This window comes from Protopterus annectens, chromosome 5.part0, assembly GCF_019279795.1.
Source record: "Protopterus annectens isolate FY-2018-M chromosome 5.part0, PAN1.0, whole genome shotgun sequence".
NCBI classification, from domain to species: Eukaryota; Metazoa; Chordata; order Ceratodontiformes; family Protopteridae; genus Protopterus; species Protopterus annectens.
In genome coordinates, this window is record NC_056735.1 from 773,592,380 (window position 1) to 773,620,247 (window position 27,868).

General features: G+C 42.4%; 1 protein-coding gene across 1 annotated transcript in view; it reads right to left on the reverse strand.

Annotated features, from left to right (window-relative positions):
* POGLUT3 (protein O-glucosyltransferase 3) overlaps nt 1-27,868 on the reverse strand; it is a 573,319-nt gene that overhangs the window by 146,835 nt on the left and 398,616 nt on the right. Inside the window, exon 7 of the mRNA XM_044072624.1 lies at nt 22,358-22,462. Coding sequence (XP_043928559.1) covers nt 22,358-22,462 — 105 coding nt within the window. The remainder of the gene's footprint in view (nt 1-22,357; nt 22,463-27,868) is intronic.

Genomic DNA, 27,868 nt, shown 5'->3' on the forward strand with positions numbered 1-27,868 from the left:
ATACTTCTACAGGATCTCTTATAATCTTCCTTGTTATAGGCTCCCTAAGCTTGGCGACAACCCTTTCCACTTTTTGTTGCCAGAGACGTTCTAAAGGTTTTTGTGCTCTAGAATTATTATTAAAAAACAGTTGCTTGACAGCAATCTTTCTAAACTTGCGCATATTATCGAGGTAATCCCTTATTTTCTGTTTAGCATTCTAACAGCTGCTCCTTTTCTTGTTCTGAGAGATTCCTCCTATTTTGCAATAATTTAACATTTGCCAGTCCCTCTAAATAATTCTTGCTACTTCTTAACAATATCTCCCTTTCCTTTATTTCCACCCTAGTGTTAAACTCCACTTTAATTTTATCCCACTCCCTAGCTATATTTTCACAAGAAACTTCTGTACTCTAGTAGCTCTTGAATTAATTCCCAAATCCATTCCTTAAATTCCTCTTTTCAACTGATAGGTGGGAAAGTGCCAGTGTCTCATTTTTATTTCATTACCTTGCGTTTTTATTTTAGTTATTATTGACACATGACCTGAAATAGTTATTGGGTGCATTTCAAGACCTTCAATTAAATACACATGTTCCTGTGAGATATAAATTCTATCTAGCCTAGCCCAGTGTTTTTATCTTGGAGAATAATATGCAAATTCACTTCCAACCCCTAGTACTGAATCCATATCTTCCATGCCAAACATTTTCATAAGTTACTTCAAAAATCTGCCCTCCTTTGAAAAGCGTAAAGGATTTGTCAGAGCCGAAAGACACCAAGAAGAGTCAGCAGATGGACATTTGGTCTTTTGCTTCTTCTTTTGAGGGATGTCTGCCCTAAATGCCCTAGGATGTTCAGACCCTTACCTACACTCAAATAACATACTAGGAATTTCTTCCCAAACAAGTATCTGCGGAATCCCCCTCTGAAATAATCAGCCGAGATTCCCCTTCAACATCTGTAATGGACATTTGCAGAGCCTCCAAGTATGTGCAAGAAGTTGGATTCACGCCAGCTTCTGATATAGTCATGGGAGAGGAATCCTACTGGACAACTGGGCAAGCATCAGGACTTTTCACCATTCTCAAGAGCGACATCTGGTGGAAGAGGGACAGCAGCAGAGTCAGACGTAACTATTTTGGCCTTCTTCTTGGCAGGCGGCTGATCTTTGGGACAGGAAGATTCTGCCATAGCACCCTGCACCAACAATATAAGACGCTGATTTTCCGGGTAAATAGACAAGGAAGAGAGATGACTATGTAGGGTCTTGGGGACATATACTTAGCAAATTGAACATTTTGTAAGGTCATAAGAAGCACCCAAACAAAACAAACACTGCTTGTGGCGATCTTTATGGGGAATCTACTTCCCACACTGACATTTTCCCTTTCTGGATGACATGCAAACTCACAAACCTAAAGAAGTAAAAAAAAGATAAGCATAAAACCCCAACAGGGCACTTATCTAAAATACAGCTTGGTATCCAGAACACAAGAAGGAGCATTCAGATGGATGATCAAAGATGGCGTTTGTACTGGTGGCAAAGAAGTTCTGAAGTACATCTGTCTGTATGCCGCCTTTATGCCCTACACCTTGAGTGGGTAGCATATGTGTGACGAATGATGTCTATACAAACCCAAGGCTTTGGTATACTGGCCAGACATGGGCTCCCCTTGGCAGGGAATACCTTTAGTAAAGAATACTGCAAGAGTGATATGGAAGGACATCTACCTTGATGAATTTGTAGACACTGAGTTAACTTTCATGTTTTAAGAAAGAGACAGTTATGAGGAGGAGTACTTCCCGTGAAGTGAGACGTTCCTGGTCTGTCAGCTGTAAAAAGACTTTAAAGAGCATCAAAGGTGCTTCCTAATGGTAGATCACACTAATAATTTAAATATGGATGGAACTGAGCCTTCCCTGAGGCTGCCTGCTATACCATAAGAATCTCTGATGAGTTATTTAACATCCTCCATCCTGTTTATTACAAGATTAAAAAGTCCCAAGTCAGTCACCACAGATTTGCTATGAAGAGCCTATATGAAAAATGTGAAACACAGAGTCATGCAGCACATGACTTCACTTATTGCTCTTCTGAAAATCTAGATTCTCTGCACTTGGGTGGATACCCTAGCTTTGGTCATCCAGGCTTGGTGTCTACCCACTTGAGTCAAATGGCATATACATCCCAACAGCATCTAGTTCTCTGCAATAACTTATACAGTGTTCTCTTCTTAATGTTCATCACTTGGAAAGCTACAATGTGTACAGACCCACCTAGAGTGACTGAAATCATGTTTATGAATCTGGATAACTATTAATGCCATTATTTTTTAACTTTGGACTGCATTTTGACATCAAACAGATTCACGACTGTCAATGATATAAGAGGCTTGGGGCCACTGTTAATTACTGATACAAGGTTGTAATGAAAGTAGTCTAATGTAGGGCTCAGCTAAGCATTTCTAGCAGGATCATGATAAGTGCAAGATAAGGGACCCCAAAACCAGGCCTAAGGCCACTATGATTTGCTATTATCAAAAGTATTTTGCTCTCTCTGTAGCCTCTGCTCCCCACTCTGGTTACTCACCAGTAAGAGATTATCCTAGCAATCCCTAGACAAGCACAAAGAATTAATGGAAAAGTAATCTCTGAACACATGCTCTTGTCAGAGGGACACAGGTTTCACATGATACCTGCACTAATGTACGTAGATCAGTCATTTCCAATCTGGCAAATAAGTGGACTCCTGACTTGCTGGAATATGTCTCTAGGTTTGAACTCAGACCCATGGAATCAACTTCGTTCATCTCTTTTTGAGTGGCTGGGCACTTGCTGGTGAGGAGTGAGCCATTTCCTGTAGGACCTCAATTCTTCCTAAGTTCTCTCTATAGTATCTAAGACGTTACTTCCATGGTGGTATATGGCATGACTGGGTGCTTGACAATATAGTTCAGGAGATGCATCTAATATTATGTTCTATGCTTAAAGCAAGTCACATTCTGGGCTCCAATCCAGGTTGCTCCACCCCATCACAGTCTAGGTGGCCCTCTGTGTGGTGCCAGTAGATCTGCAACATGTTCAAGTTTTCTCTGGCCACTAATTTGTTCTACAAATAGTATTCTTCTGAAAGCAGTTTCAAAATGGATCAAGGGAAGATTGTGGGAATAAAGTTTTATCTTCCTTACAGTTATCTGCTCCAGCAGAATCACAAGATAGGAGACTGTTGGTCTTTGAGACAGGATAATGAATTAAATCTTCCATCAGTTCTCCAGCTGAGGATCTGTCGCAAGTCTTTTTCCTTGAAAGTGTTTGAAAACAAACCTAGGACAAACTGGTACAGAACCCAATGTATTTGTTCCTTCCTTGCAGCTGTGTTGCCAAGAAGTATCCTCACTCACAATCTCCCATGCCCAAAATGGGTGGCCGGATATACTGGCCATCCCCCAAGTGGATCCGCTTGCTTACCCAGTATTACAATATTATGTATTACTCTCATCTCAAGACATCATTAAGAACCCACAGCATTTTACCACTTTACACCTGGCTCCCTTCTTTACCCCAAGACAGGGAAAGCTATGAATAGGTTTACCAAGAAAATGTACTCCACAGCCACATTTTTTTTTTTTTTTTTTAACATTTGTTGACCGGGAATGTCTTAATTAACATGTACTTATTTGTTAACCATTTACTGAACTGTACTTCTGAATCCTTTTCAACCATGAATGGAGTTTCAGAGGAAGGATAAATACAGTATTTATTGGCTATTTAGTGCAGTTAAGCAAACACGCAGATTTACCTTGAAAAAGCCCATGCTGAGAGGGAAATAACCTACAAAGTTCACACAAGTAGTTATCAGTGGTCAGAAATTAACCTCCAGCCCTGGAACTGAAAAGGGTAAATCTTGGTCACTGAGCCAAAATGCTGCCCAAAGTTGAGTTTCCACTCTTTTAATTACTTGTCTCACCTGTCTTGTTCAACTGTCTCTAATGGGCCAAGAACTAGAGCAGTTGTATGCCTTCCATGACTCAAAAAAAGCACATACATAGACAAGATACTGTATACTGCCTCTAGGATTCGAAGCAATAAAATGCATTTGATATGGCTTAATAGGTTTCTCTACTCCTGTACCTAACCTGTCAGCAGAGTGTTACGTCAACATTTTCAAAATCTTTTATCTCCTTTCTTCTGGGTCACTCCCAAAAACAACTGATGGCAATATACAATTTTCCCACTCACCTTAAAACACCTGTTTTGGCTTACTCTCTTATGATGATCAGACTGTTTACTTTTACAGATAACCATTTTGATTTGTTGTAAAACTTCTTTACACAACATTTTTGAAATACCAGTGTCTTATGAATCTGTGTAAGCTACCAGCTAAGTATTCTCTGTGAATAATTTACATTTCTTGTTTATTATAATTTGCATACACAGACTGTTTCTTGTCTTTTGCTTTACTGTAATGCATTTTAATCTAAATGTGTTCTTTTTCTTTTAAGTTTTTTTTCTCTTGGGTTTTAAAAACAGTGGTTGGGAAGGGCCAGTCTGCAAAAAACTTGTGTCATACTCTTTGAATGCAAATGGAGGAGGAACCGAGAAGTAGCATTTTTATTTCAGGTCCAAAAGAACATGAAAATGTTTAACTTGTGTGGGCTGCCAGGTAAAACTGTTTTGTGGCATTGTAAGAGTTTTCCTCACCCTGATATTCCTGTCAGTTTTGTACTTTTAAACCCAGTGTCTCTTGATCTGCTCATCCTTTATGTAAATCTGACTTCAGAGGTTCCTCCCCAGTCTTACCTTTTTATACTAGTGAGCACTACAAAATCAAATTAGGACCCCCTCCCAACTGACAAAACTTCAGTTACTCCATTTTATATCCTTCCACTAAATGCATACTGCAGTACTTACAGCATTAATTTCTTTTTCCTGATCAATTTTAAAATCTGCAACATCTGGGATCAGACTACTGACTGCTCAACAGTCTTCATAACACTGCTCTGGATTACCACTACTGTTTTGCTCCAGGCAGGAGAAAGAGTAGAAAGACACTGAGTCCTAGCCTTCACAGAGACTAGTAATCACTGGATACTTTGTGAACTGTTTCAATTCCACAAGGTCCTCTGGAACCAGCTTGAGCTTGGTATTAATGTTTTCTCTTGGTGAGACAAAGAGCACTGGGACATTGATTCCGAGCAGTCCCTGACTGGGCAGTGTGTGTGTGTGTGTGTTTACACAATTGGTCCGATTACCCTTTTGGTAGGAACCACTTAAGTTTTGACTCTGGATTATTGCACAGTTGGTGATGTACTATGCTGCACTGCACTGCTGAACACCATACCCACTGTATCCACCATGAGAAGACTGCAACAGGCCTACAGGCTCCTACAACATCTGGTACAAGATTAGTGATCACCCAAGAGTCTGTAACCTGCTTCTGAGAAGCCAGCTTGGGATTAGTGCTGTTTTGTGCCTGGTGAGAAAAACTGCAGGGGGACACTGATTCCTAGCTGCACACTGCTGTAGTTAGGTCAGCACAAGTAGTCATCGGGTAGTAGCTAACAAATGAATCTCTATTCCTATTCATTCTTGGCACCCCTTGCTTAATTCCTCTTGACAAAACCTGCAATAAAGCGTGTAATTCTCCAATCTTTATAGACTTGCTTTTACCGTTTTCCTTGCCATTTTGAAAGCTCTGAGAGTTTTGAGGCAACTGTAACAACTGCTTTGTGTTTACTGATAACTATAAAACTCTGGATCAATATAATTCCATAATCTAGAAGTTTAAATACTTAGTTTGGAAGCTTGTCTCTCAACACTTGATATCAAAACAACCTATCAACACATCCTGACACCGTTAAGAATATCTTTGCATAAGCCTCCCAGGCCCCCATAGAGCAAACTTCAGTCACCTAAGGACTCTCATGTATCTCTAACCACATCTGCTCCTTCACGTATTTCTGCTAGAAAATGCCAAAACTGCAAGTTTGCACTCTTAAGGTGTCATAAGCCTGCAGAAGGTCACAAGGTTGATGGCGATTCCAGTCAAGCACACTGACACTGCAATCACCAGACTAAACAAGCAGGCAGTTACAATAGGCTGTTTTACTACTGCTGAGATTAGGAATGTTACAAGGGGCCACAGGAGCCTTCACTGTTCTAACCATAAGTATGGCCTTGTGGTTGACCATGTGGGAGTAAACAACATTAGGTACTCCATCCTGGAGGAGATGCAGAAAGAAACTATTAATCTCCAGTGTCTCCAAGGAATGAACTGGTGCTCAGCAGCACTCTACTGTCATCAAAAATTACCCCCATGTTTACAGAAAAATGACCGGCTTCAGTAACTGACTAATTATATGGTGTCATTCCAGGGGATCCAGCAAGTCCCATCCTGGTAAATGATGGTTAACAGACCCTGATGCACCTCTCATTTGACTGCTGTTGCTTACTGGCTAAAGTCTTTCCTGTCCCTAAAATGTCTCTTTTAGGCAACATTCAGCTCATGGACATACCCACTTAGTAAATTCTAATATCGAGGCAGCATTGCTCAATGTCAGAAGACTGAAAAGCAAAATGTCTTGAATTTGTGGTCTTCCTCTACACTGATGACATATACACTTGCACAGTTACAAAAATTTGGTTCCACTGCAAACGTGACACTCCCTCCTTGCCAAGGTTCAGCACATAATATGCATTCAGATCCACATGGAGCTGTGGGGATAGATCCAAATTTGTTAGGGAATCTACTGTTTCACAACAAATCATGCATGACAAAATACTGCAATTTGTAGAGGTGCAGACAACTCTCAATAAAACCGCTACATTATTGTCAAATATAGGTCTCCTTCTATGTCATCCTCTGAGCACACTGACATGCTCTCCATCAAACTGAATACACATTATAAATTACTTTAATTACCCCACTATATACTGGGATAGTTATACAGTTAGCAGCTCAAACATTCTTCAATTTTATTGATCAGAGCATTCTTTCTATCATGAATTATAATATTTTTCCCGTTGCCTTTATCAATTCCTCCCCTCCATGTACTATCCCAAGCATCACTACCTGCTAAGTAAAATCTGACTACCTAGCAGTAAACTTTTACCTTAAGACATACTTTGAACTTCCCCACTAAAGAATTCCAGGGTATTTGTGATTACTTTAAAACAAATCTCCTCCTGTTTACACACCTTCCGGTCAACTGTAGATGATACAATTCTCCAATAATGGTGAATTCAGAAATAAGCCCCTGTGGTGGACTCCACACACAAAGAAGAAACTTCAAGCTCTTTCTGGAACACCTCTCCACTCTCCCAATATAAAAATGGCTTAAAGCTAACAAGTAAAACCCTCAAGCACACCAGCAAAGGTCGCAAGGCCAGGTATGAAGTCAAGGTCACTATCAACTGTCAATACAACCACAAGGGTTCTTCAGTCATATTAGCAAATGCAGAAATATGATTCCTATTACCGTAACAAACTTTTTCAGTGGCGTCTCCCCATATAACAAGGGCTTAATACGTGTATATGAAGCCATCAAGCAAACATCAAGGAGTGTATGGCCAGGTATGAACTCAGAGTCACTAACAACTGTAAGAAGAACCACAAGGCATCATCAGTTTCACTTACAAACTTAGAAGTTTTGTACATTACTATAGCAAACTTACTTCCAAACAAGTCTCCCATTCTGATCATAAAGTTATTGCTATTATCTTTGCAGTCAAATTCAGTGGTCATTTCAAGCCCACAATCCTTTCAGGTGCCCCCCCCCCCCCACCACCACCATCAACCATTCCCAGTCACTCCCAAAATCAGCTGGACCAGGTTATAGTTATGATATTCAAAAGCAAAAATATTAGCTGTTTGAGACCTTATTATATTATCAGCTATCTGTTAGTAAACATCAAGCACCATTTAGCTAAACTCCATAAATCCTCTTCAGTTTAAGTCTCTCCACAAGCTGTCACCAAGACATGGATAATGTCCATAGTGGTACTATTCTACAAAGGCAGCCAAAAAACAGACTTTGGAAACTATAGACCCATTAGCAGCGCAACTATCACTTGTAAAATTATGGAACACATAACTGCCAAACTGATAAATGATGACACAGCTGACCTAGAATCATGCACCTAAACCAATATGGATTGTAAAAGGTAAGTCATGCCTAATAAACATATCAATTTCTTCAAAATGGTCTCTGAAGTCCTAGATAAGAGCTGGAAGGTCCATATTTCTTACATTAACCTTACTAATGACTTTGCCAGCATCTCATACACTGGTATTCTTTCAAGTTAACATATACTAGGTATACAGTCCGCTGGATAACTATCTGGATCGCCAACAGAACCCATATTGTTAAGGTAGGCAGTACCTCTTCTAAGCACAGAAGTGTTAACTGCAAGACTCTGTCTCCAAAGTAAAAATAAATATCAACGGACTCTAGCTATTTAAGTTTACTGACTACTGCAAATTACATGCAACTTGATAAATCACCCACCAACACTCAGATACTGCAACAATGCCTGGGCTTACCTTAAATGCCAAAAATGCAGTTTATTTACATTTGGGAAAAGATGTCACCCACTTTCTCTTACCACAATACTTGTCAGTTATCCAGAACACTGGTATTTATGTTGATTACAGTTTTTCTTTTGATTACCATGTCACAGGTGATGTTAAGATGTCCTTCTTCCTTGTTTAGCTGATCTGTATAGGTATCTTCTCATGGCCCATGCATGAACTCTATACTATTCTCTCATTAGACCTCTCCTTAAATACAATGCTATTTCAGAATGCACCTCATAAAACACCATAACCAACATGAAGGACGCCAAAGGTTTTTGATCAAACCCCCTGAAAGGCTAAAAGCCTTATCCCTATACTCCGTCTTGTATAGATTTCTGAGGTTTGATCTCTGTTTAGCCTTTTGAGCACTGAAATTCCCCTATTCTTTTTAGCCTCCTCTTGCTATGTAGAACCAATGGTTTGACTAACACTTAAGACAAAGACCTCAAATTCCACCATAAGATCAACAACACCTACAGGTATTATGTCAGTGATTCAACACATTCCCTGCTTTTGGAATAAATTTACTCTGTACATCAAAGTAACACCCTATCTATTTTCAAAACTAGACCTGACAACTGGAGGGGAGACCACAGATTCATGTTTGTGGAATGTGGAATAATCTTAATATTTACGAGGTGTCATGATTAAACTTTATGTTAATGTTAATTTCCGGACCACATGTGAAAAAGAGCAAATTAGCATTTTGTTTCTGAATGCAGAGATTGTCAGTTCACTGAATAAGTCTACCAAATCTGGATCTATAGCAGTGCATAGGTACTGAAAGTATTCTTCATGATCAAAAATTACTTTTGATGAAAGCAAAATAAATCACTAATTCAATTAGACTTTGTAATATAGGTTCATAGGTAGGTACTATGCTATCGGCCCAAGGGCCTACGTAAGCTAGCCAACAAGGTTCCCTGGCTTACGCCACCCAAGAAAGTTATTTTCCTGTGCCACTGTCGAGCAGAGACACAGAAGTGATCCCCGGGGTGTATTTCCTATTTCTCATCCACTCATCAAGATTTTTCTTGAAGAGTGCTAATGTAGAACTTTGCTTGACATAGATGGGTAGCCTGTTCCAGAGTATGGGAAGTCTCTGGGATAGGAATCTATCCCTCCAGCCTGTCCTGTTTATTGTGGTGACAAGGTTTGGTCCCTAGAGAGTGTAGCTCGGAGGGATTGGGATTTCTTTAGGTGCAGCATGTCCAACAGCTCTGGGTTTGACACAGCTTTATATGTTAGGCAGAGATCACCTCAGAGTAGGCGATATGCTACAGAGTAAAGCTGGAGTTTTTTGAGACGGTCAGTGTAGGGCATTTGTTTGAGTCCAGTAATCCTCTTTGTGAGGTACTTCTGTGGCCTTTCCAGCTGCTGCAGATGTCTTGTGAGGTACATTCCAAAAGGGGCATTGTACTCTATAATGGGTCTAATGAGCGTTGAGTAGAGGGGAACAATGACCTATTTTTTCCTGGATGAGAACCCTTTTATGATGAGGTGTGCCATGTAGAAGGACTTCCTGACTACTGTGGTGATGTGACTATCAAAGGAGAGACTACTGTCCACCTGGGTCCCAAGGTCTCTTATCATGCATTCAGTGTTAAGTAGATTGCTGCCTATGTGGTAGTTCATGGGTACAGAGTTTTTACCAAAGAGGATGACACTGCACTTTTTGGCATTGAGCTTGAGGCCATGGCTCTGACACCAGGCATCTGTCTCAGAGAGGCCCTTCTGTAGGATGTTCACATCATTTGGGGACTTGACTATGGCTCCTAGTTTGCAGTCATCTGCGAACTTCGTTAGCCAGAGGCCTTCTGTGTTAGTCTGTACTTCAGAGAAGTAGATACCAAACAGGAGCGGTCCCAGGATGGAACCCTGTGGTACTCCACTTGTCACTGGTTTGAGGTCAGATTTGGAGTCTGCAACTTTTACAGTGTGGATTCTGTCAGTGAGCCAGTTGGCAACCCATCTTGTGACGTAGGGATTTATGCCTAGTTTATTGAGTTTAGCTATAATTCCAGAATGGGGAATGGTGTCGAAAGCCTTGGCGAGGTCAAGATAGGCTGTGTGAACCACCTTACCCTCATTTACGGCTTTGGTGACTGCCTCAAAGAAGTCGATCAGGTTCAGGAGGCATGATCTGCCTTTCACAAACCTGAACTGGGTGGGATCCAGAGTTTGGAGGTTACCAATGTCTTTGTTTATGAGTTCCATGATGATACGTTCCATGGCCTTGCAGACCAGGCTCGTCAGGCTAATAGGTCTATAGTTCCCGGGATCAGTGGTGGCTCCCCTTTGTGGAGTGGAATAACTGTAGCTGTGCACCATTCAGTGGGCACAAAGCCTGATGCGAGGCTATTACTGAACATGGTGCTTAAGTGAGGAGCCAGTTCATTCTGGAGTTCATGTAAAACGGAGCCTGGGATGTTGTCCGGTCCCATGGATGCTGTGTTTTTGGCTTTAGAGAGTGCAGCTTTCACTTGCGTAGTTGTGATTACAGGGACTCTGCACTCTTCCTGTATAGATATGAGCCCTTTAGGGGGTGAGGGGGGGGGGTAAAGTTAGCACTGAACCTATCTGCCAGGATGTTGGCAATATCAGTTGGTTCTGTAATTTTCGTGCCTTTGTGCTGTAACTCAGAGCAGATCTGGGTGTTGCCATTGAAATTCTTGATATAGCTATAGAATGCTTTGTGGTTGTTCTTGGAATTAGTGGCGATTTTATTTTCTTAGCTAGCTTTGGAGGATCTTATAAGGGATCTCAGCTTCTTACTGAGGCTGACCAGGAAGCTCCTCAACTCATGGGATTTTACTCTCTTTTGCAACAGTTTCTTCCTTCTGTTGTACAGTTTATTTATGGCAGGGGACCACCAGATTGGCTTCCTTTTTTTGGAGGATAGCGTCTTGGTTCTGTTTGGGATAGCACGATCCATGCACTCATGTAAGTGCTTATAGAGTGCATTTGTGTAGGATTCAGCAGTTGTAACTGTATTGTCCATCTGCATGGGTGTCATGAAATTCACTACTTCTGTCTTAAGAAGCATGAAGTTGGCTTTGGAGAAATTTTTTACTGTGGTTTCCTTAATGGGGGATGGGGGTGGGATGTGGATATCAGGGGTCATTAGATTATGGTTGGATCGGACCAACGAGGAGTTGACTTCAGGTGTGGAACACCGGTCACTCATGTTGGTAATGACTAGGTCTAGGATATTGTTGCCCCTGGTGGGGGTGTGGATAAGTTGATCTAGGGCATTGGAGTTTATGAATTCCAGAAAGCGTTACGCTACGGAGTTGGTACATGAGTAGTTTTCCCAGTTAATGGTGGGGTAGTTGAAATCGCCCATTATTAGAGTGTTTGGTTGAACCCTAATATTTTCCAGTACATCAAGAAAAGAGGAGTGGGAATCCTGGGGCATGGTGGGGGATCTGTAGCAAGCTGCAATTTGGATTGCAGTTTTGCCAAGAGTTAGTTGCACTTGGATAACCTCGGATGCATTATGCTGAGCAACTAGCCTGGAGGTGTGGATATCCTTAATGAATATGGACACACCCCCACCTTTGGTTTTTCGGTCCAGGTTACAACGCCGAAAAGTGTGGTATGAGTTATAGCCTGGTAGTGCAGGGGTGCTCTCTGGAGCCTTGAACCAGGTCTCAGTCACTGCACAGATATCGATGTTCGATATCGACGTTCACCATTTTAAGGAGTGCCTCGAGTGAGTGCATTTTGAAATTTAGACTTCTAGCACTGAGTAGCATTACCCTCAGTTTTTGCTTGCTTGTTCCGGTTATGGTGGTGAATTTGTTAATTGAACCATGCCTAAACAAAGGCACTATAGGGGCAGCAAGAGCCTTAGCCAGTATCCGGAATCCCAGGGGTGACAGGTGCAGGCCATCTATGGCAAAGCATCGTGGTCTGTTGACCATGTCATCCCAAGCAGACAGATACTGGATCCCCTTATAATGACACCAGAAGCTTAGCCAATTGTTGAAGTCAATAATTTTGTCCTTGTAGTGCGGTATCATTCTGCACGATGGCAGAATGCTACTCAGGACTAGGGTTATACCTGCCTGGGCTACAAGATCGGAGAGCTCTTCCATGCCTCTTTTCATGTAGTCCAGCGAGGTACGTCTCAGGTCATTCGCACCAACATGGACAATGACATAGTCATATTTGTACTTGTTGTGGAGTGACCTGAGTGCAGGGTTATGTGGCGGATCCTGGCACCCGACAGGCAGCTGACAGTAACCTTCTCCTTGTTTAGCCTGGTGAGTGGGACATCAGTGTGCCTGACTATAGAGTCACCTATGACTCGTGTGTTGGGTAGTTGTTTTGCCTTATTGGCTGTGTTTGAGTGGCACACTGAGTCTGTGAGCTATGTGTCATTTGGGTTGTGTTGGGGGATGGAGGTTGCTTGTGTTTCTGCTTTGGAGGTCTCTGTTGCTTAGGCAGATTATTATTGAGAGCCTCCGCGAATGTTTTTGAGTTTCTATGTGTGGATTTTGGTGGTGTAGACGTAGTGAGACCATGTGATGAGTGTGGTGTGGTGCAAATGTTTACCTTCTCCTCATGACTGTCAGGTTCAGTCTTGGTTGGAGAGAGATTTACCTCCAGTTTGGCTAGATAAGTGCATCTCTCACAGTTGTAGTGTTGGGTGGCAGGAGGAGAGGGTTGTCTGTGTACATGAGGCAATTTCTACATTGCCTCAAGATGCCCAGATTCATCAGATAGACAGGGGAGAACACTGGGTGTTGACCCTTGGACATGCCTGAATAAAAACTATTTTCCTCTAGATAAGTGAGGAAAGTGAGTACAAGAGCTGTTTTTCTCAACGCCAGTGAGAAAAGTAAGTACAAAAACTGTTTTATTCTAGGTAATGAGGAAGATTGAATGCTATAGTAATTAAATTAATATTAATAATTAGTAATATAAAAAATAAAATGGCTCAGTAAACTGAAGAAAAGGGATATTTTTCTGCATGTCAGTGTATCAATCTGCTTTTGTATTGGCAAATGTATGGGTGAGTGTTCCCATACTCTGGGGCACTGCAGTGGAGCGATGTCCCTACTCCCTGAGGAGCAACGGTCTGCAGTGTCTTTTAGTAGGGACGAGGTATGTCCCCTGCATGAAACTGGGGAATTTACCCCCTAGAGAAGTATGCTTAGTTCTGGCTGGAACATGACTTCTTTCTTGAAGATTAAATCTGGTGCTTATGTTTCTTTATTTATTTATATTTGTTTACCGGGGCAGTGCAATGATCTCAATGGACCATTTGCAGGCACAGCTGACTGAACAGGATCACATAAGAAATGAACAAAACATATTTACAGACACCAGGATATGCTAAAAAAACAAATATATGCACAAATTTACAGATGTAAGAATGTGTTACAACATTTAGTTGAAGACGAAGTTAATGTCAAAACATGGATGTAAAATGGAATTATGCTTAGCAGAGCTTTATGGGCAAGATGTAGCCATAATGACTGAGACGGCTTATGCTGCAGGGATAGCAGCATATCATTATATACAGAGGAAACACTAGAAGAGGCAAGTAAGAATGGTTGCAAGAAAGATACTTACACTGTTGAAGAAACTTGATGCTGCTGTTTTACCAAACTGCTCTTTAGCAGAATAATTTCTGATTTTTCAATACTGGGCGTATGAAAATACATACGTCTTAACATCAAGCAATCCAGCAAAATAAACAAAATGAAGTGCCTATCACCAAGTCAATGGGCTTCCTAAAGGGAGAAGCTAACGTGAAACAGCAACAAAAAACTGTCGGCAACTACTAAAACATAAGCTTTATTGTTATTATTATTATTATTAGCATTAGTATCATCATCATCATTCTTAAATGTTAGTGCTGTACTGATAAAGTTCAATCGGCATCATTTCTCCCACTTATCCTGGGAGTTACTGAATGATAATTTACTTGTACTACATCTTCATCTTAGCCCTAAACTAATGCACACACAGACTGAATTAGTTCAATAATTAGTTCAATAATTAGTAATACTGGTAGCAATTAATATTAATAATCTGAAAGCACTATGCTGGTGGGTTTTGAGTTCTTCAGTCAGAGGGGCTGCACTAAATCTGAGTCTACAGCAAATCTGTGTATGCCATAATATCATGGAGTGTAGCTGGCTCCAGGACTACACAACTGCTGTGTTTAAGAACTGGAAGCTGGTGTCTGTAAAGCACAACAGAATGCCCATTAGCATTCCACTGTGTCATACCTTGTTTTATTAGGCAATATATGCATGTCCTCTACACCTATAACAGCCAAGAGAACTTTTAGTTATGTACTCACCATAACTTCAGATGTTTGGGATCCATCTCGCCTACATTCTGAACTGATGGGTTCGGAGCCGATCCCTCGGCTCCGACTCGGCACGCTTATGCTATAGAGCGAGGCCTCTAATTGGCTGAGCTATCTTTATCCCAGGATGCACCACCACTAATCCCCCAGATCTTGTTTGTCGGCATTCATGCACACATGCGCAACTTGGTTATATAACATTGTTAGATGTTTCAAGATGAAACAACAGGATTCGGACCTTCTCATATCCTCTGATCTCCACGGAAGGGGGAAGGAGGGTGGGTTATTAGGAATGTAGGCGAGATGGATCCCAAACATCTGAAGTTATGGTGAGTACATAACTAAAAGATGTTATGTGATCCTATCTCGCCTACATTCTGAACTGATGGGACAGCGTCCCTAGCACCTAAATCCCGGGTGGCTCATTGGAAAACACTCCTGAGCACTGTGGAACCAAATGAAGCTCGTCCTCTAGATGCCACGTCTAATTTGTAGTGGGAAATGAAGGTGTGCGGGGAAGACCATGTAGCCGCAGCAGAAATGTCACTAATAGCAAGCTTAGAATGAAATGCTACCGAAGTAGCCATAGCCCTTGTAGAATGAGCCTTGACAGAGGTGGTAAGCTCTTTGTTAGAATAAATATAAGCTTGAGTAATACAGTCCCTGATCCATTTGGCAATAGTGACCTTTGTGACAGCGTTGCCCAATTTGTTATCTGCAAAGGATACAAACAACTGATCTGTTTTCCTTGTTTGTTTGGTCCTGTCTAAATAAAAATGTAACTGTCTGTGGACATCTAGTGTGTGGAATATGAACTCCGCTTTGTTAGAGTATTTTGGGAAAAAAACTGGAAGCTCTAACGATTGTTGTAAGCAGAAAGTAGAACAAACTTTAGGAACAAAGGAAGGATTTGGTCTGAGGGATACTCTTGTCTTTATGAAAAACCAAGTACGGGGGTTTCACTGACAAAGCTTGAAGCTTTGAAACTCTTCTGGCAGAAGTAATCGCCACCAGAAAAGCTGTCTTCCATGATAGAAACTTTAGATCACATGTAGCTGCCGGTTCAAAGGGGAAAGAAGTCAAGGCGCGTAACACTATATCGAGATCCCATGGAGGTGCAGGATGAGAAATCGGAGGTCTTAATAGAGCAGCACCTTTCAAGAAGGTCTTACACAATCTGTTGCTCATTAAAGGTGGGTCTATGGATTCGTGAAAATTAGAAATTGCTGCCAATTGTACTTTGATGGTAGAAACTGAAGAGCCTTGATTGAAAAGAGAGGTCAGAAATTTTAGTACTTCTGCCACGGGAATAGAAATGGGGTCCAGGCCCCGGAGTTGAGCCCAAATAGCAAACCTTTTCCATTTGCTAGAGTACAGTTTCTTTGTAGCAGACTTATGGGCCGAAGATAATATGTGCACAACATCTGGATCCAATGTATGACTCCTGACTATCGTCGGAAGAGGAGGAGCCAAGCCGTCAATTTTAAGGTATGTAGGGACTGGTGGAACAGTCCCGACTGATGAACCAGTAGGTCTGGGACCTGGTCCAGGAACCATGGACCTTCCAGAGCATGTTTCCGAAGATAGGGGAACCACACTTGACGAGGCCAGTAAGGAGCAATTAAGATCATTTTGCTCCCCAAGAGAGATGCCTTTTGAATCACCCTGGGGAGGAGAGGAACTGGAGGGAAGGCATAAAGCAAGCCGGTGGGCCAAGGATGGACTAATGCGTCCATGGGTCTCTTCCCCGGAGCCGGGGTTAGGGAGAAGAATTCTTTGCACCGCATTCAGAGGAGTCACGAAGAGGTCGCAACACGGAACTCCCCATTCGCTGAAAATCTGACTTGCAACTGTCATATTCAGAGACCATTCATGAGGAGAGAGGATGGTTCTGCTCAATCTGTCGGCTATGACATTGGACTTGCCCGGTATGTGAGTAGCCACTAGGAAGCGTTTGGTCGAGACTGCCCATTCCCAAACTCTCATGGCTTCTCTGCAAAGAGGATAGGATCTGGTCCCTCCCTGTTTGTTCAGGTACCAGACAACTGACATGTCTGAGTGAACAGCAATTACGCCCTGAGGGAGATAATCGTGAAGGGCTTGAAGGGACAGGAGTACTGCTCTCATTTCTAGGATGTTGATATGAAGAAGAGTCTCTTCCGGGTGCCATATGCCTTGGACTGACCTGCCCAGGGAATGCCCCCCCCCCCCCATCTGGGAGGCGTCCGTGGTCAAAGTGGCCGGAGGAGGAAGAACAAAGGGTCGTCCCTGATCCAAATTGGAGGGCACTAGCCACCAGCGAAGGTCCCGTTTGCAAGATTCCGTGATCCATATGAGGTGACTGAGAGGGAGTTCCTGAAAGGACCACTGAGCTGAAAGAAACCACTGGAGGATTCTCATGTGCAACCTTGCCAAGGGGACTAGAAGAACTGTGGCAGACATGGATCCCAGTAGCTGCAGGACCATTCTGGCTGGGGCTTTGGACCTGGGAAGTAAGGCTCAAACTTGATTTTGTATGGTTTGAATTCTGTCTGTAGGTAGATAGACCCGCATTTGGTTTGAGTCTATCTCTACCCCTATGAATCTTATTCGTTGAGATGGCCGCAACACAGACTTTGGCCAATTGAAGGTGATTCTAAGGGAATTGCCCAGTGATATAGTGGCTTGTAGGCTCCGCAGAAGTAGATGCTTGGAGGTGGCAGTTAGGAGCCAGTCGTCTAGATACGGAAACACCTGGAATCCTAGACTTCTCAGGTGAGCAGTCACTACTGCCAAGCACTTGGTGAACACCCTGGGGCTGTGGTGAGACCAAAGGGCAGCGCGGAACTGAAAATGACTGCCTCCTAGGCTGAAGCGCAGATGTCTCCTGGACGCTTGATGTACCATGATATGATAATAAGCGTCCTTGAGATCTATGGAGCACATCCAAACACCTTTCTCCAGCAAAGGGAGAACGGTTTGTAGAGTGACCATTCGGAACTTGGACTTTCTGACTGAACAGTTTAGGATGCTGAGGTCCAAAATGGGCCTCAAGTCCCCGGTCTTTTTTGGCACCAAAAAGAATCTTGAGTAAGTCCCTAATCCGATCTGGTCTATGGGGACCGGTTGGATGACTCCTTTTTGCAGCAGCTTTGAAACTTCTGAGGCTGCGGTATCCCGTTGACTGGGTGGCGGGTCCGGGATTTTTTTGGACTGAGGGGGGGGGTGAGAGAATGGGATGGAGTAACCTCCGGCGATAATCCGAAGCACCCATCGGTCCTGAGTGATCCCTTCCCAGGCCTTCAGGTGCTTCGAGAAACGACCCCCGACTGGCTCCGGAGCAGCATAGCCGGGCAATCCCTCAGGGACTATGAAAAGCTGAAGAGCCACGAAAGGACTCGCGGTCTCCAGTGTTGCGAGGGCCTCTGCCGCCTCTGGGACGGCATCTTCCGGATGAATTTCCCCCTCCTCTGCCTCTGGAAGGGGAACCTTCCTGCTGAGAGGGGTAAGGCTCCTGAGATCTATGGAACCACATTTTCCCTCCTCTTTTAGCCTTGGGATAAGGCCGAAAGGGAGTGGAAAATCGTGCCCCTACGGCAGTCAGAGTCTTACCCTCCTGTTCACAGCGGGTTAGTGTGTCTTTTACCTTGGGTCCAAACAGGGAGGACCCATCAAAGGCGTCGGCAAATGAAGACTTAAAGGCCTCCTTGAAATGACACAGGCGGAGCCAGGCTTGTCTCCGTAGAGCAATGCCTGTACCGCCGCTCTACTCACCCCTTGCCGCATGAAATGAGCCTCATGGACGAGTTCGAAATGGACGACATTGTAGCCAGCTGAGAGCCAACCGTCTGGGCCAGCTCCTCAGGCAGGTTACCCAAGAGGGTATCGGATAGCTCCTTAATCAGATTCCTCTGAAATCTGGTAAAGTGCGTCAGGTAGTTCAAGGACCTCAGTGTAAAGGCCGCTGAACTAAGGGTGCGCTTTCCGTACCGATCCATGCTCCTAGACTCCTTATTAGGAGGATGGACGGACGCAGAAGCCTCTGCTACATCTTGCTGGGTAGCAGATGCCACCACCAAAGCATCTATAGCCACACCTTTAGTAAGGAACTCTATCAGGGGGCGCCGAGAGAAATTTGTTCGGACGAGCAGGCACCGGTTCCACAGAGTCTGGGTGTTCCCACGCCCTTCGACAGATCAAATCCAAGAGCTCGTTGAAGGGCGGAGACACCCAGGAGGCGGAGGGCTGAGCCCCGAAGGCCTTCAGGAACACCGACTCATCAGCAGAGGGAGGTTTGGACTGCCAGCCGCCTCGCTGTTTTAGGGCTTCCAGGATGTCTGCAAAGGAGACATCATCCGAGGACGACTTAGGGGACCCTTCTGCATCATCGAGATCAGTGTCGGATGTCAAAGACTCATCAGGGGAGTCAACGTGCTTCCTCTTGCATGATCTTTTCCTGGGGGGTTCTTCCGAAAAGGCTTCAGAAGGACCTCCAGGAGGGGGAGAAACCCCAGCGGGGGTAACCTGAGGCCCGGGGGCTCCGCTGTCTAAAGACAGGGGGACTGCCAACGACCCAGTCTCCGTATGCAGGGAGGTAGCTGGGGAAACCATGGAGGTAGCCAAGGAAGATTTGGCTAAAGCGCTCCTCATAGCCCTGAAGGTGGGACCACCAGAATCCTGGGAGGGTCCCACCTCCGTGGCCACGACAGTGGACGGTACTCCCGCCGCCGACGCACCAAGAGGGAGACTTGGGACCGAGAGCATCAATCCCGAAGCCTCCCCCCCAGGGCCGAAGGAAGAAGTCCGTGTACTGAACTCTGACCCAAGAGCCGGAGTTGGAGCAAGGGTCGGGCCCGACCCTAACACCTCCACAGGTTCCACCAGCACCGGCTCCAACGGTGCCGAAGCTGTTGGAGGAGGAACCACAGTAGGGGAGTGGACCATCAGCTCCGAAGCCAAATGGGCTGGAGCCGAAACTAGCTTTTTGAACACCGGAGACTGGAAGAGTCGAAGGAGCACCCTGTCGATGTCCGAATCAGACATCTTGGATGACCTAGAGGATACCGATCGGGCCCGAACCGATTTCTCCATCGGCTCCGAAGGGCTCGGGGACCGGTTCCGAAAGGACTCTACAAGTATCGGCTCCGAGGAAGGTTTCAAGGAAATTTCCCTCGGTGCCGATAAGGACTTCGGTTCCGAGGGGGAAGAGTCTGAGCCGGTAACCCTGATCGGCTCCAATATCAGTGGAGCCGATGAGGGTGACCCGCCTCTCGATGCCCCAGACCTCGGCTCCGAAACCAGAGGGGTCGAGGCTGGAGGCATCGAGGCAGACCGTTCCGACCTCGGCTCCGAAGTCCATGGAGCCGATGGAGAAGTCTGCTTAGATTTTTTAGCGGTCGGTTCCGACTGACTGGTCGGAGCCGACGCTTTTTTCTTCTTAGAAGGAGACGGAGAGGAAGATAAAGCCTCCTCGAAGGAAGGCTTGATTAATCCCTTGAGGATTAATTTGTTTTTCCTCTCCTGGAGGACTCTAGAAGAGAACGCGTGGCACACACTACACGACTCTTGTAAGTGCTTAGCACCTAAGCAATAGACGCACGAGGCGTGGTCGTCCGTTATGGACATTTTAAAACCACACCTCGTGCATTTCTTAAACCCGGAGGGTTTGTGTTCTTTCGACATAAGTGCTTTGCCAAAGAACCAATATATGTGAAAACAACACTAAACTTTCAGTTAAAGACAGTTCAATACAACAACTTTAACAAATATTATATATATATATATATATATATATATATTTTTTTAACACTAACAGTAAACAGACAAAAAAGAGTGAAAGATAGAAAGAGAGTCAAGACCCTCTAACTTAAACGGGTACTTGACCCAAGAAAAATACACAAGCAGCAAAGTAACAGGGGAAGGCCCCTCTAACTAAAACGGGAAACCTTCCCTGACTAAAAAAATCACGAATTTACTAACAGAAATTCAAGAAACACACTAATATAACAACAATAGCTGTTAAAACAGCTTTTGGGTTCAAAGTAAGGAAATTTGTGACAGGAAAAGCCTAATAAATAGTACTTAGCCCAGCCAATGTTGAGACCACGTCTAAGCTTGTTAGCGGCAAACGAGATCTGGGGGATTAGTGGTGGTGCATCCTGGGATAAAGATAGCTCAGCCAATTAGAGGCCTCGCTCTATAGCATAAGCATGCCGAGTCGGAGCCGAGGGATCGGCTCCGAACCCATCAGTTCAGAATGTAGGCGAGATAGGATCACATAACATCATAACTTTTATGACTCTCATTCTCATATCAGCAGAGCTACGTCTTAGGCATAATAAAGTGTTCATTGCCTTTACTCCCTTAAAGTGTATTAGTCATGTTCTGGAGAAAGTTTAAGTAACAAACCTCTGGGGTTGGCTGTAACCTTCTTACCACGTGCAGCACCGAATTATGCAGTTTTTGATGCAAAAGTGTTACCTGTTTGCATTTGACTCTGTTGATAAAGATGTTCCCCCAATGTGTTTTCTCAGAACTGAAGACCTTGTCATGATACTGTGAAAATCTGAACTCATACTGCCTCACTAATTAAATTAATGTATAGGCTACTATATTTCCATACTCAATGCATCAGCAGAAGTTACTTCCTTGAAAGACAAGATGTCAACTAGTTCTTACAGGTGCAACACCTCACACTGAGTATTAATACATGTGATAATGAAGTAGTAAAACCACAACATAAATAAAAAGTGGATACTCAACAGAGGTAACGTGATTACCCACAGTACTTTGCAATATTATGCAAATCACTGACCAATACCTACAATGACATTATATTGTGGGGGCGGTTTAGAGAAAACCCGAGTAAACAGTGAAACTAAAATAATCAAACACCACAATATAATTTTAATTTTTTTTTTTTTTTTTTGCAAAATCACTTACAAATTTAACACGAGGAGTACAACGGAAAATGAAATTAACTGTAAAACAAGGATGCTTTTCAATATGGCCCACACACTTTTAAGACATGAATGTGAGCTCACATTTGATACACGGTACTAGTCCTTTTGGCTTTATCTGCTAAAAGCACATAAATAAATCTGAATTTCAATTTGAACCTGAATAAGGGAACTGCACCTTACAGCATTATAATATTTTTTCATGTATCACAGCCTTTTTCCAAGTTACCAGGAAACATACACATAGAACATATTAAAAATATAAATATTTAGTATTTTCCAGATAAATTATATAATTCAGTGAAATCAACGCTGTTTGACTATATTAATGTTCCTTCTTCTTAGTCATTCTGGAAAAGTGAAAAGTATGTTTCTTTAAAAACATCACGAGGATTACTAGATCAATAGTTATTAACATATGTTAACTACAACCAGTGTGATAGTCCGAAATCTCTCTCTTCAAGAGGGATGAAAAAACTGCAGCTGATAGTCTGCCCCTTCTAAAATGATATTGTTACTAAATAACTTACATACCTGGAAAACTTTATTGTAGTAGCAATAAAGTCTGTGAGGCTGCAACACTTCTCTTGCTACTAATTGCCCTTCCTTGGCAATACGCTTTGCTTCAGCATCATTTTCCTGTAGAGATTAAAGAAATAAATGAACACAGTGAGTGCTGATAGCTGTTTAATAATTTATAAAACCAAGCCAAACACTTCTTGAAATAAATGTCACTACTGGGGTTACAGTGCTTTCAAGTAGAAAATAGCTGGCTGGCAGAGGACGTTTGATGTCACTTAGGAGTTTGTTATTAAAAAGGTTGTTAGTATCCTGGAAGCAGCCTCTGCCTGCATAAGGACCAGATTCCACATTTTCTCTTTTTAATGTTTACCTCTGAATAAGCATGTTTCATTCCATTCATTACATTTTGTAATTAATGGTTTTTACTAAGGTGTAGCTGTAAACTGTGAAAAGGAAAATCAGCTAGATTGTAAAGAATACAACTGCCGTGTAGTCATTAACTGATTAAAGACTTTGTTTCATACTTTTTAAATGGAATATTAATTTGCGATGAAGACTCTGGAATTATCCTTAATGTATATAAGCAAAGGGTTGATTTATCTACACTAAACAAGGGACATTAAATTGTTTGTCTTCTCTTATGTGTTCATATATGGTACAAATTACCTCAGTTTTCAGTCAAGTGCACACATTTGGAATTCAGCTCCACAGATGCTGTTTGGGGCAATGGTGCAAATCTTAATGTAGCCAGCAGCATACAGGGTGCCAGATTTCTAAAAGCACCACAGTCTGGATTCCACATTAAATATCTCCATAACCATGTGAGATACGGCTATGAAACCATTAAAAAATAACCTTTTCATAAATTTCTTCAAAACTTTAAAATGAGACCTACTTCCAACTCTCTATATTAAGGGAAATACTTACAATAATTAAAAAAATTGGTCTGAGCTACTTCACTTTACCTTAGAAACCTGAAGTATATCTTACTCACAGAGCACAGTAGACTACAAAGTGACTTAAAACTTCCATTTCCAATATCTCAACAACAGTGTAAGACATGGCTATGAAAACATCACAAAAGTGACAAAAGTTTAATACATTTCTGCAGGGATTTAAATGAGACATACTTTGGGTCTATGTGATTAAAGGAAGCACTTCCTATAATTCAAAGAACTGACCTAACACTCTTACTTCACCTCAGGAACATGAAATATATTTTATACAATGATCATAGTAGACTACAAACAAGGGAAAGTGCCTTAATACATTTTCATAGTTCATAGGTGTATACTAGGCTACCAACCAAAAGAGCCCTCATAAGCCTAGCAGTGTGATTCAAATGTGATGCTCAAATCTGATTTATATAGGGGGTGATTTACTGACTGCCTCTGTGCATCAGAGACACAGAAACCAGACCAGGGGTGATTTTTCTATTACCCATCCACTGGTCCAAGTTGCATTTAAATAGGGATAGGGAAGACCTCTGTTTCTTATGGATGGGGCACAAGTTTCAGAGAATGTGAATTTTCTGAGAAACATCTCTCTCTCCCCAACATGTCCGATATATGTAGCAAGCAAAATGTAGGTCTTGTAGTTCTGATGCTGTTTGTTTTGCAGACGCACAGACGGTTCATCTAAACTATGGTCCAGTGATGCCTTGCATGCCAGGCAAAGATCACCTCTCATAAGTCTGTATGATACTAAGGAAAGAGACAGGGCTTTGATATGATCAGCACAAGACTTTGTGTTTACTTCACATATTCTTTTTGTAAGAAACCTTTATGGACATTTCTGTTTCTGCGTGTGCCTGGTAAGGTGCACAATGAAAGGGGAATTATACTCCCTGATGGGTCTGATGAGGGCTGAGTACAATAGTATGATGGCCTCTATGGACCTAGATGCCATGCCTTTGCTTATCAGTTAAGCATCATAGAAGGATTTTCTTACTACCTTGGGCACATGTTAATCAAAGGCGAGGTTACTATCTACATATGTTCCCAGACCCCCTGACTAGTGAATCAACCTTAAGATTGTTTTATTGACAAAATATTTACCTAGAGTTGCTGACTTCCCAGATGGTACTATAATGCATTTCACTGAGTTTTACGCCATGGCTTTGGCACGAAGCATTTGTCTTTGTTAGATCTCCCTGAAGGGTGTTCTCGTCTTAGGCAGAGTCAATGACTGCTCCTAGTTTGCAATCATCAGTGCACCTGGTCAGCCACAGACCCTTGGCATTTGCTTTGACCTCCAAGAAATAGATGCCAAAGAGGAGTGGCCTCCATCACAGACCCCCCCCCCCCTGTTCTTGGTTGTAGTTTAGTGGCTTTTGCAGTGCCCGCCCCACTGTAGATTTGATCTAGGACACTCCCCCAGTCCCATCTCTTTACCACATTCTACCTAATAAACCATTTCTGCACTTGCTTTTAGTCCTTTTTAATTTAATTGCATTTTTTCAAACTGTGTGTGGACTAATATTGCTACATACTCAAGTGTGCCAGCTTGCACTGCATGTGAATTGTTTTTACTACTGTTTTTGCTACTTTTCTGAAAAAAAAAAAAAAATTGTAAGCCTGTTTCCTACCTTTCCTGTAATTAGTGTTCCAGATACAGATTTGCTGTATCCAGGACTATTTGTAAGCTTCTGAGCCCCCCAAGCCTTTCTGTGTTGGAGGGAAGCCTTCTAGCTTATCAGTGGGAGTGGTAAGCACTAGGTAACCTGTCTACCACATAAGGAGTGGTTCTGGCCCAGAATTTGTAGTTATTGGCCATTTGGGCGGCCTTCCATCTCTCTCAACTTTCTGATTTGAAGGCCTGCATTTGCACTTTCCTGTCCTGTAACTCCTGGGCCCATCTCAAAAAGTAAAAGAAACACAAACCAGTAACAGGAAAACTCCACAAGCAAATACCAGCGTTGCTCAGCTTTTAACTGTATTGTCACAAGTAGCAGAAGTAAATCTCAACTGGAACAGTAGAAAAAGCAGATGCAATCTTCAATAAGCAACCCAGTTAGTACGATAAATCCTTTATTTGGACAAAAAGACAAGCTCAAAACAAGCGCTTTCGCCTGGTTGTACCAGGCTTTATCAAGTTCATCAACACAAATAGTTCCAAGTCTTTTATACTCTTGAAAGTTGATCATGTGATCTTAATAACTTAGTTGGTTAAGAGAAATCCCACTGTCGAAAGAATTGTATGGACATACTAAACAATTATTTTCCACAGTGTTCACAATTCAGGATAGACTTTGGTCAACCTCATTAAAATTGAAGTTCTGCATTTCTCTAGCAGGAAGACAGCAGTTTTATTTACTAGCTGTCAGTGCATTGTAAGGGTTTAATAAATTCTATCTCCTTTTTTAATAAACATATATTTTTACCAATTTTTACAATGCTTGCAAAGGTTTTAAATATATATTTTTTACACGTTTTATTTTTAGGATGGATTTTATTCTTAGGCTGAACATTATATTTTTATTTCTTTAACAAATTTGTACTATTTCCATTTAAGGTCAGTAATTTACCTAGCAACTTCACAATTAACCAGTTAAGTTATTAAGATCACATGATCAACTTTCAAGAGTATAAAAGACTTGGAACTATTTGTGTTGATGAACTTGATAAAGCCTGGTACAACCAGGCGAAAGCGCTTGTTTTGAGCTTGTCCTTTTGTCCAAATAAAGGATTTATTGTACTAACTGGGTTGCTTATTGAAGATTGTATCTGCTTTTTCTACTGTTCCAGTTGGGATTTACTTCTGCTACTTGTGACAATACAGTTAAAAGCTGAGCAACGCTGGTATTTGCTTGTGGAGTTTTCCTGTTCCTGGGCCCATCTCATTTGCTCACTCAAAAAAAAAAAAAGATCTCCTTTTACTGTATTTGTGTTTCTTCCTACTTTATTTTGCCTTTGCGTCATCTTAAAAGTACTCAGTTGTATTTATTACTGCTTGGTGTAACTCATTCAAAGCCTTTTAGTTTAAGCACTTGGGCTTCAGACCAGTTGTTTTATATTAAGAAGGTTTGTGGTCTGCACTGTAGTGGCAGAACAGGTAGCTTACATCCATCTAAGTTGGGAACTGCTGATTGAGGGCTCAGTGTCTGTTATTCTAAAAGTGTATTAATTCTGGTTTAAGCACTTGGGCTTCAGGCCAGTTATTTTACATTAAAAGGGTTAGTGGTCTGCACTCTTGTGGGAGGAGAGGCTGGACTCTGCCCTTCTGAGCTGGGAATTTCTGGTTAAAGGCTTATAGTGCCTGCATATTTGAACTGCTTCTTAAGGAAATTGGTACACCTTGTTTGCTGTAGCATAGACTAGATCCAGGCCTGCTGAATATAGCTTTGTTTGTATAACTTGAGCACTAATCCAGGCATTCTTTAAAGTATTCAATTGTATTTATTACTGCTTGGTAGTAACTTGATTAAAGTGTAGCTATCATTCTAAGTCTTTTGGATTAAGCACTTGGGCTTCAGACCAGTTGTTTTACATTAGGAAGGTTTGTGGCCTGCACGGTGGTGGCAGGACAGGTAGCTTACATCCTTCTAAGTTGGGAACTGCTGATTGAGGGCTCAGTGTCTGTTATTCTAAAAGTGTATTAGTTCTGGTTTAAGCACTTGGGCTTCAGGCCAGTTATTTTACATTAAGAAGGTTCGTGGTCTGCACTCTTGTGGGAGGAGAGGCTGGACCTCTGCCCTTATGAGCTGGGAATTTCTGGTTAAAGGCGTATAGTGCCTTAATATTTGAACTGTTTCTTACTGAAATTGGTACACCTTGTTTGCTGTAGCATAGACTAGATCCAGGCCTGCTGAATCTAGCTTTGTTTGTATGCTTGTTGTTTGTTTGCTTGTTATTTCCCTGAAACACTAATTCCACCTAAAACGCGACTTTTCAGCGCTTCTGTGGATCCCTACTGATATCTGCATTGCTTACTGTACTTATTTCCTTGTTTCACTTGAAAGAAAGTTACTGTTTGTAGTTTTTGCATTTAAGTTGCCTGTTTACCTGTAACACATTGCATTTAAGATACCTGGCACTTGCTCACTAAAGCAATTATATACGTCAGCTGGTGAATCTGGGAATCTTGAGGCAATGTTACAACTGCCTCATGTACACAGACAACCCTCTCCTCCTCCCAACAAATTCCAACACATGTGAGAGATGCAACCATATAGCCATACTGGAGGCAAAGCACTCTCAACTCAGTACTGGCGAAACCAGTCAGGAGGAGAAGGAAACCACACTCACTACAATTCCAGTCTCACATAGACCTACCACGACAGCAAACCAAACACATAAACACACAAAAACATACTCGGAGGCTCTAAATAAAAATCTGCCTAAGCAGCAGAGACCTCCAAAGCAGACACCCAAGCAACCGCTACCCCAAAACAAAACACGTGCAACACATAGCTCACAAAGAAAGTGTGCCGAACAGTCATAGCCCTTAAGGCTAAACAACACACCTGATACACCTGTAATAGGTGACTCTATCGTCAGGCACACTGACGTCCCGCTCACCAGG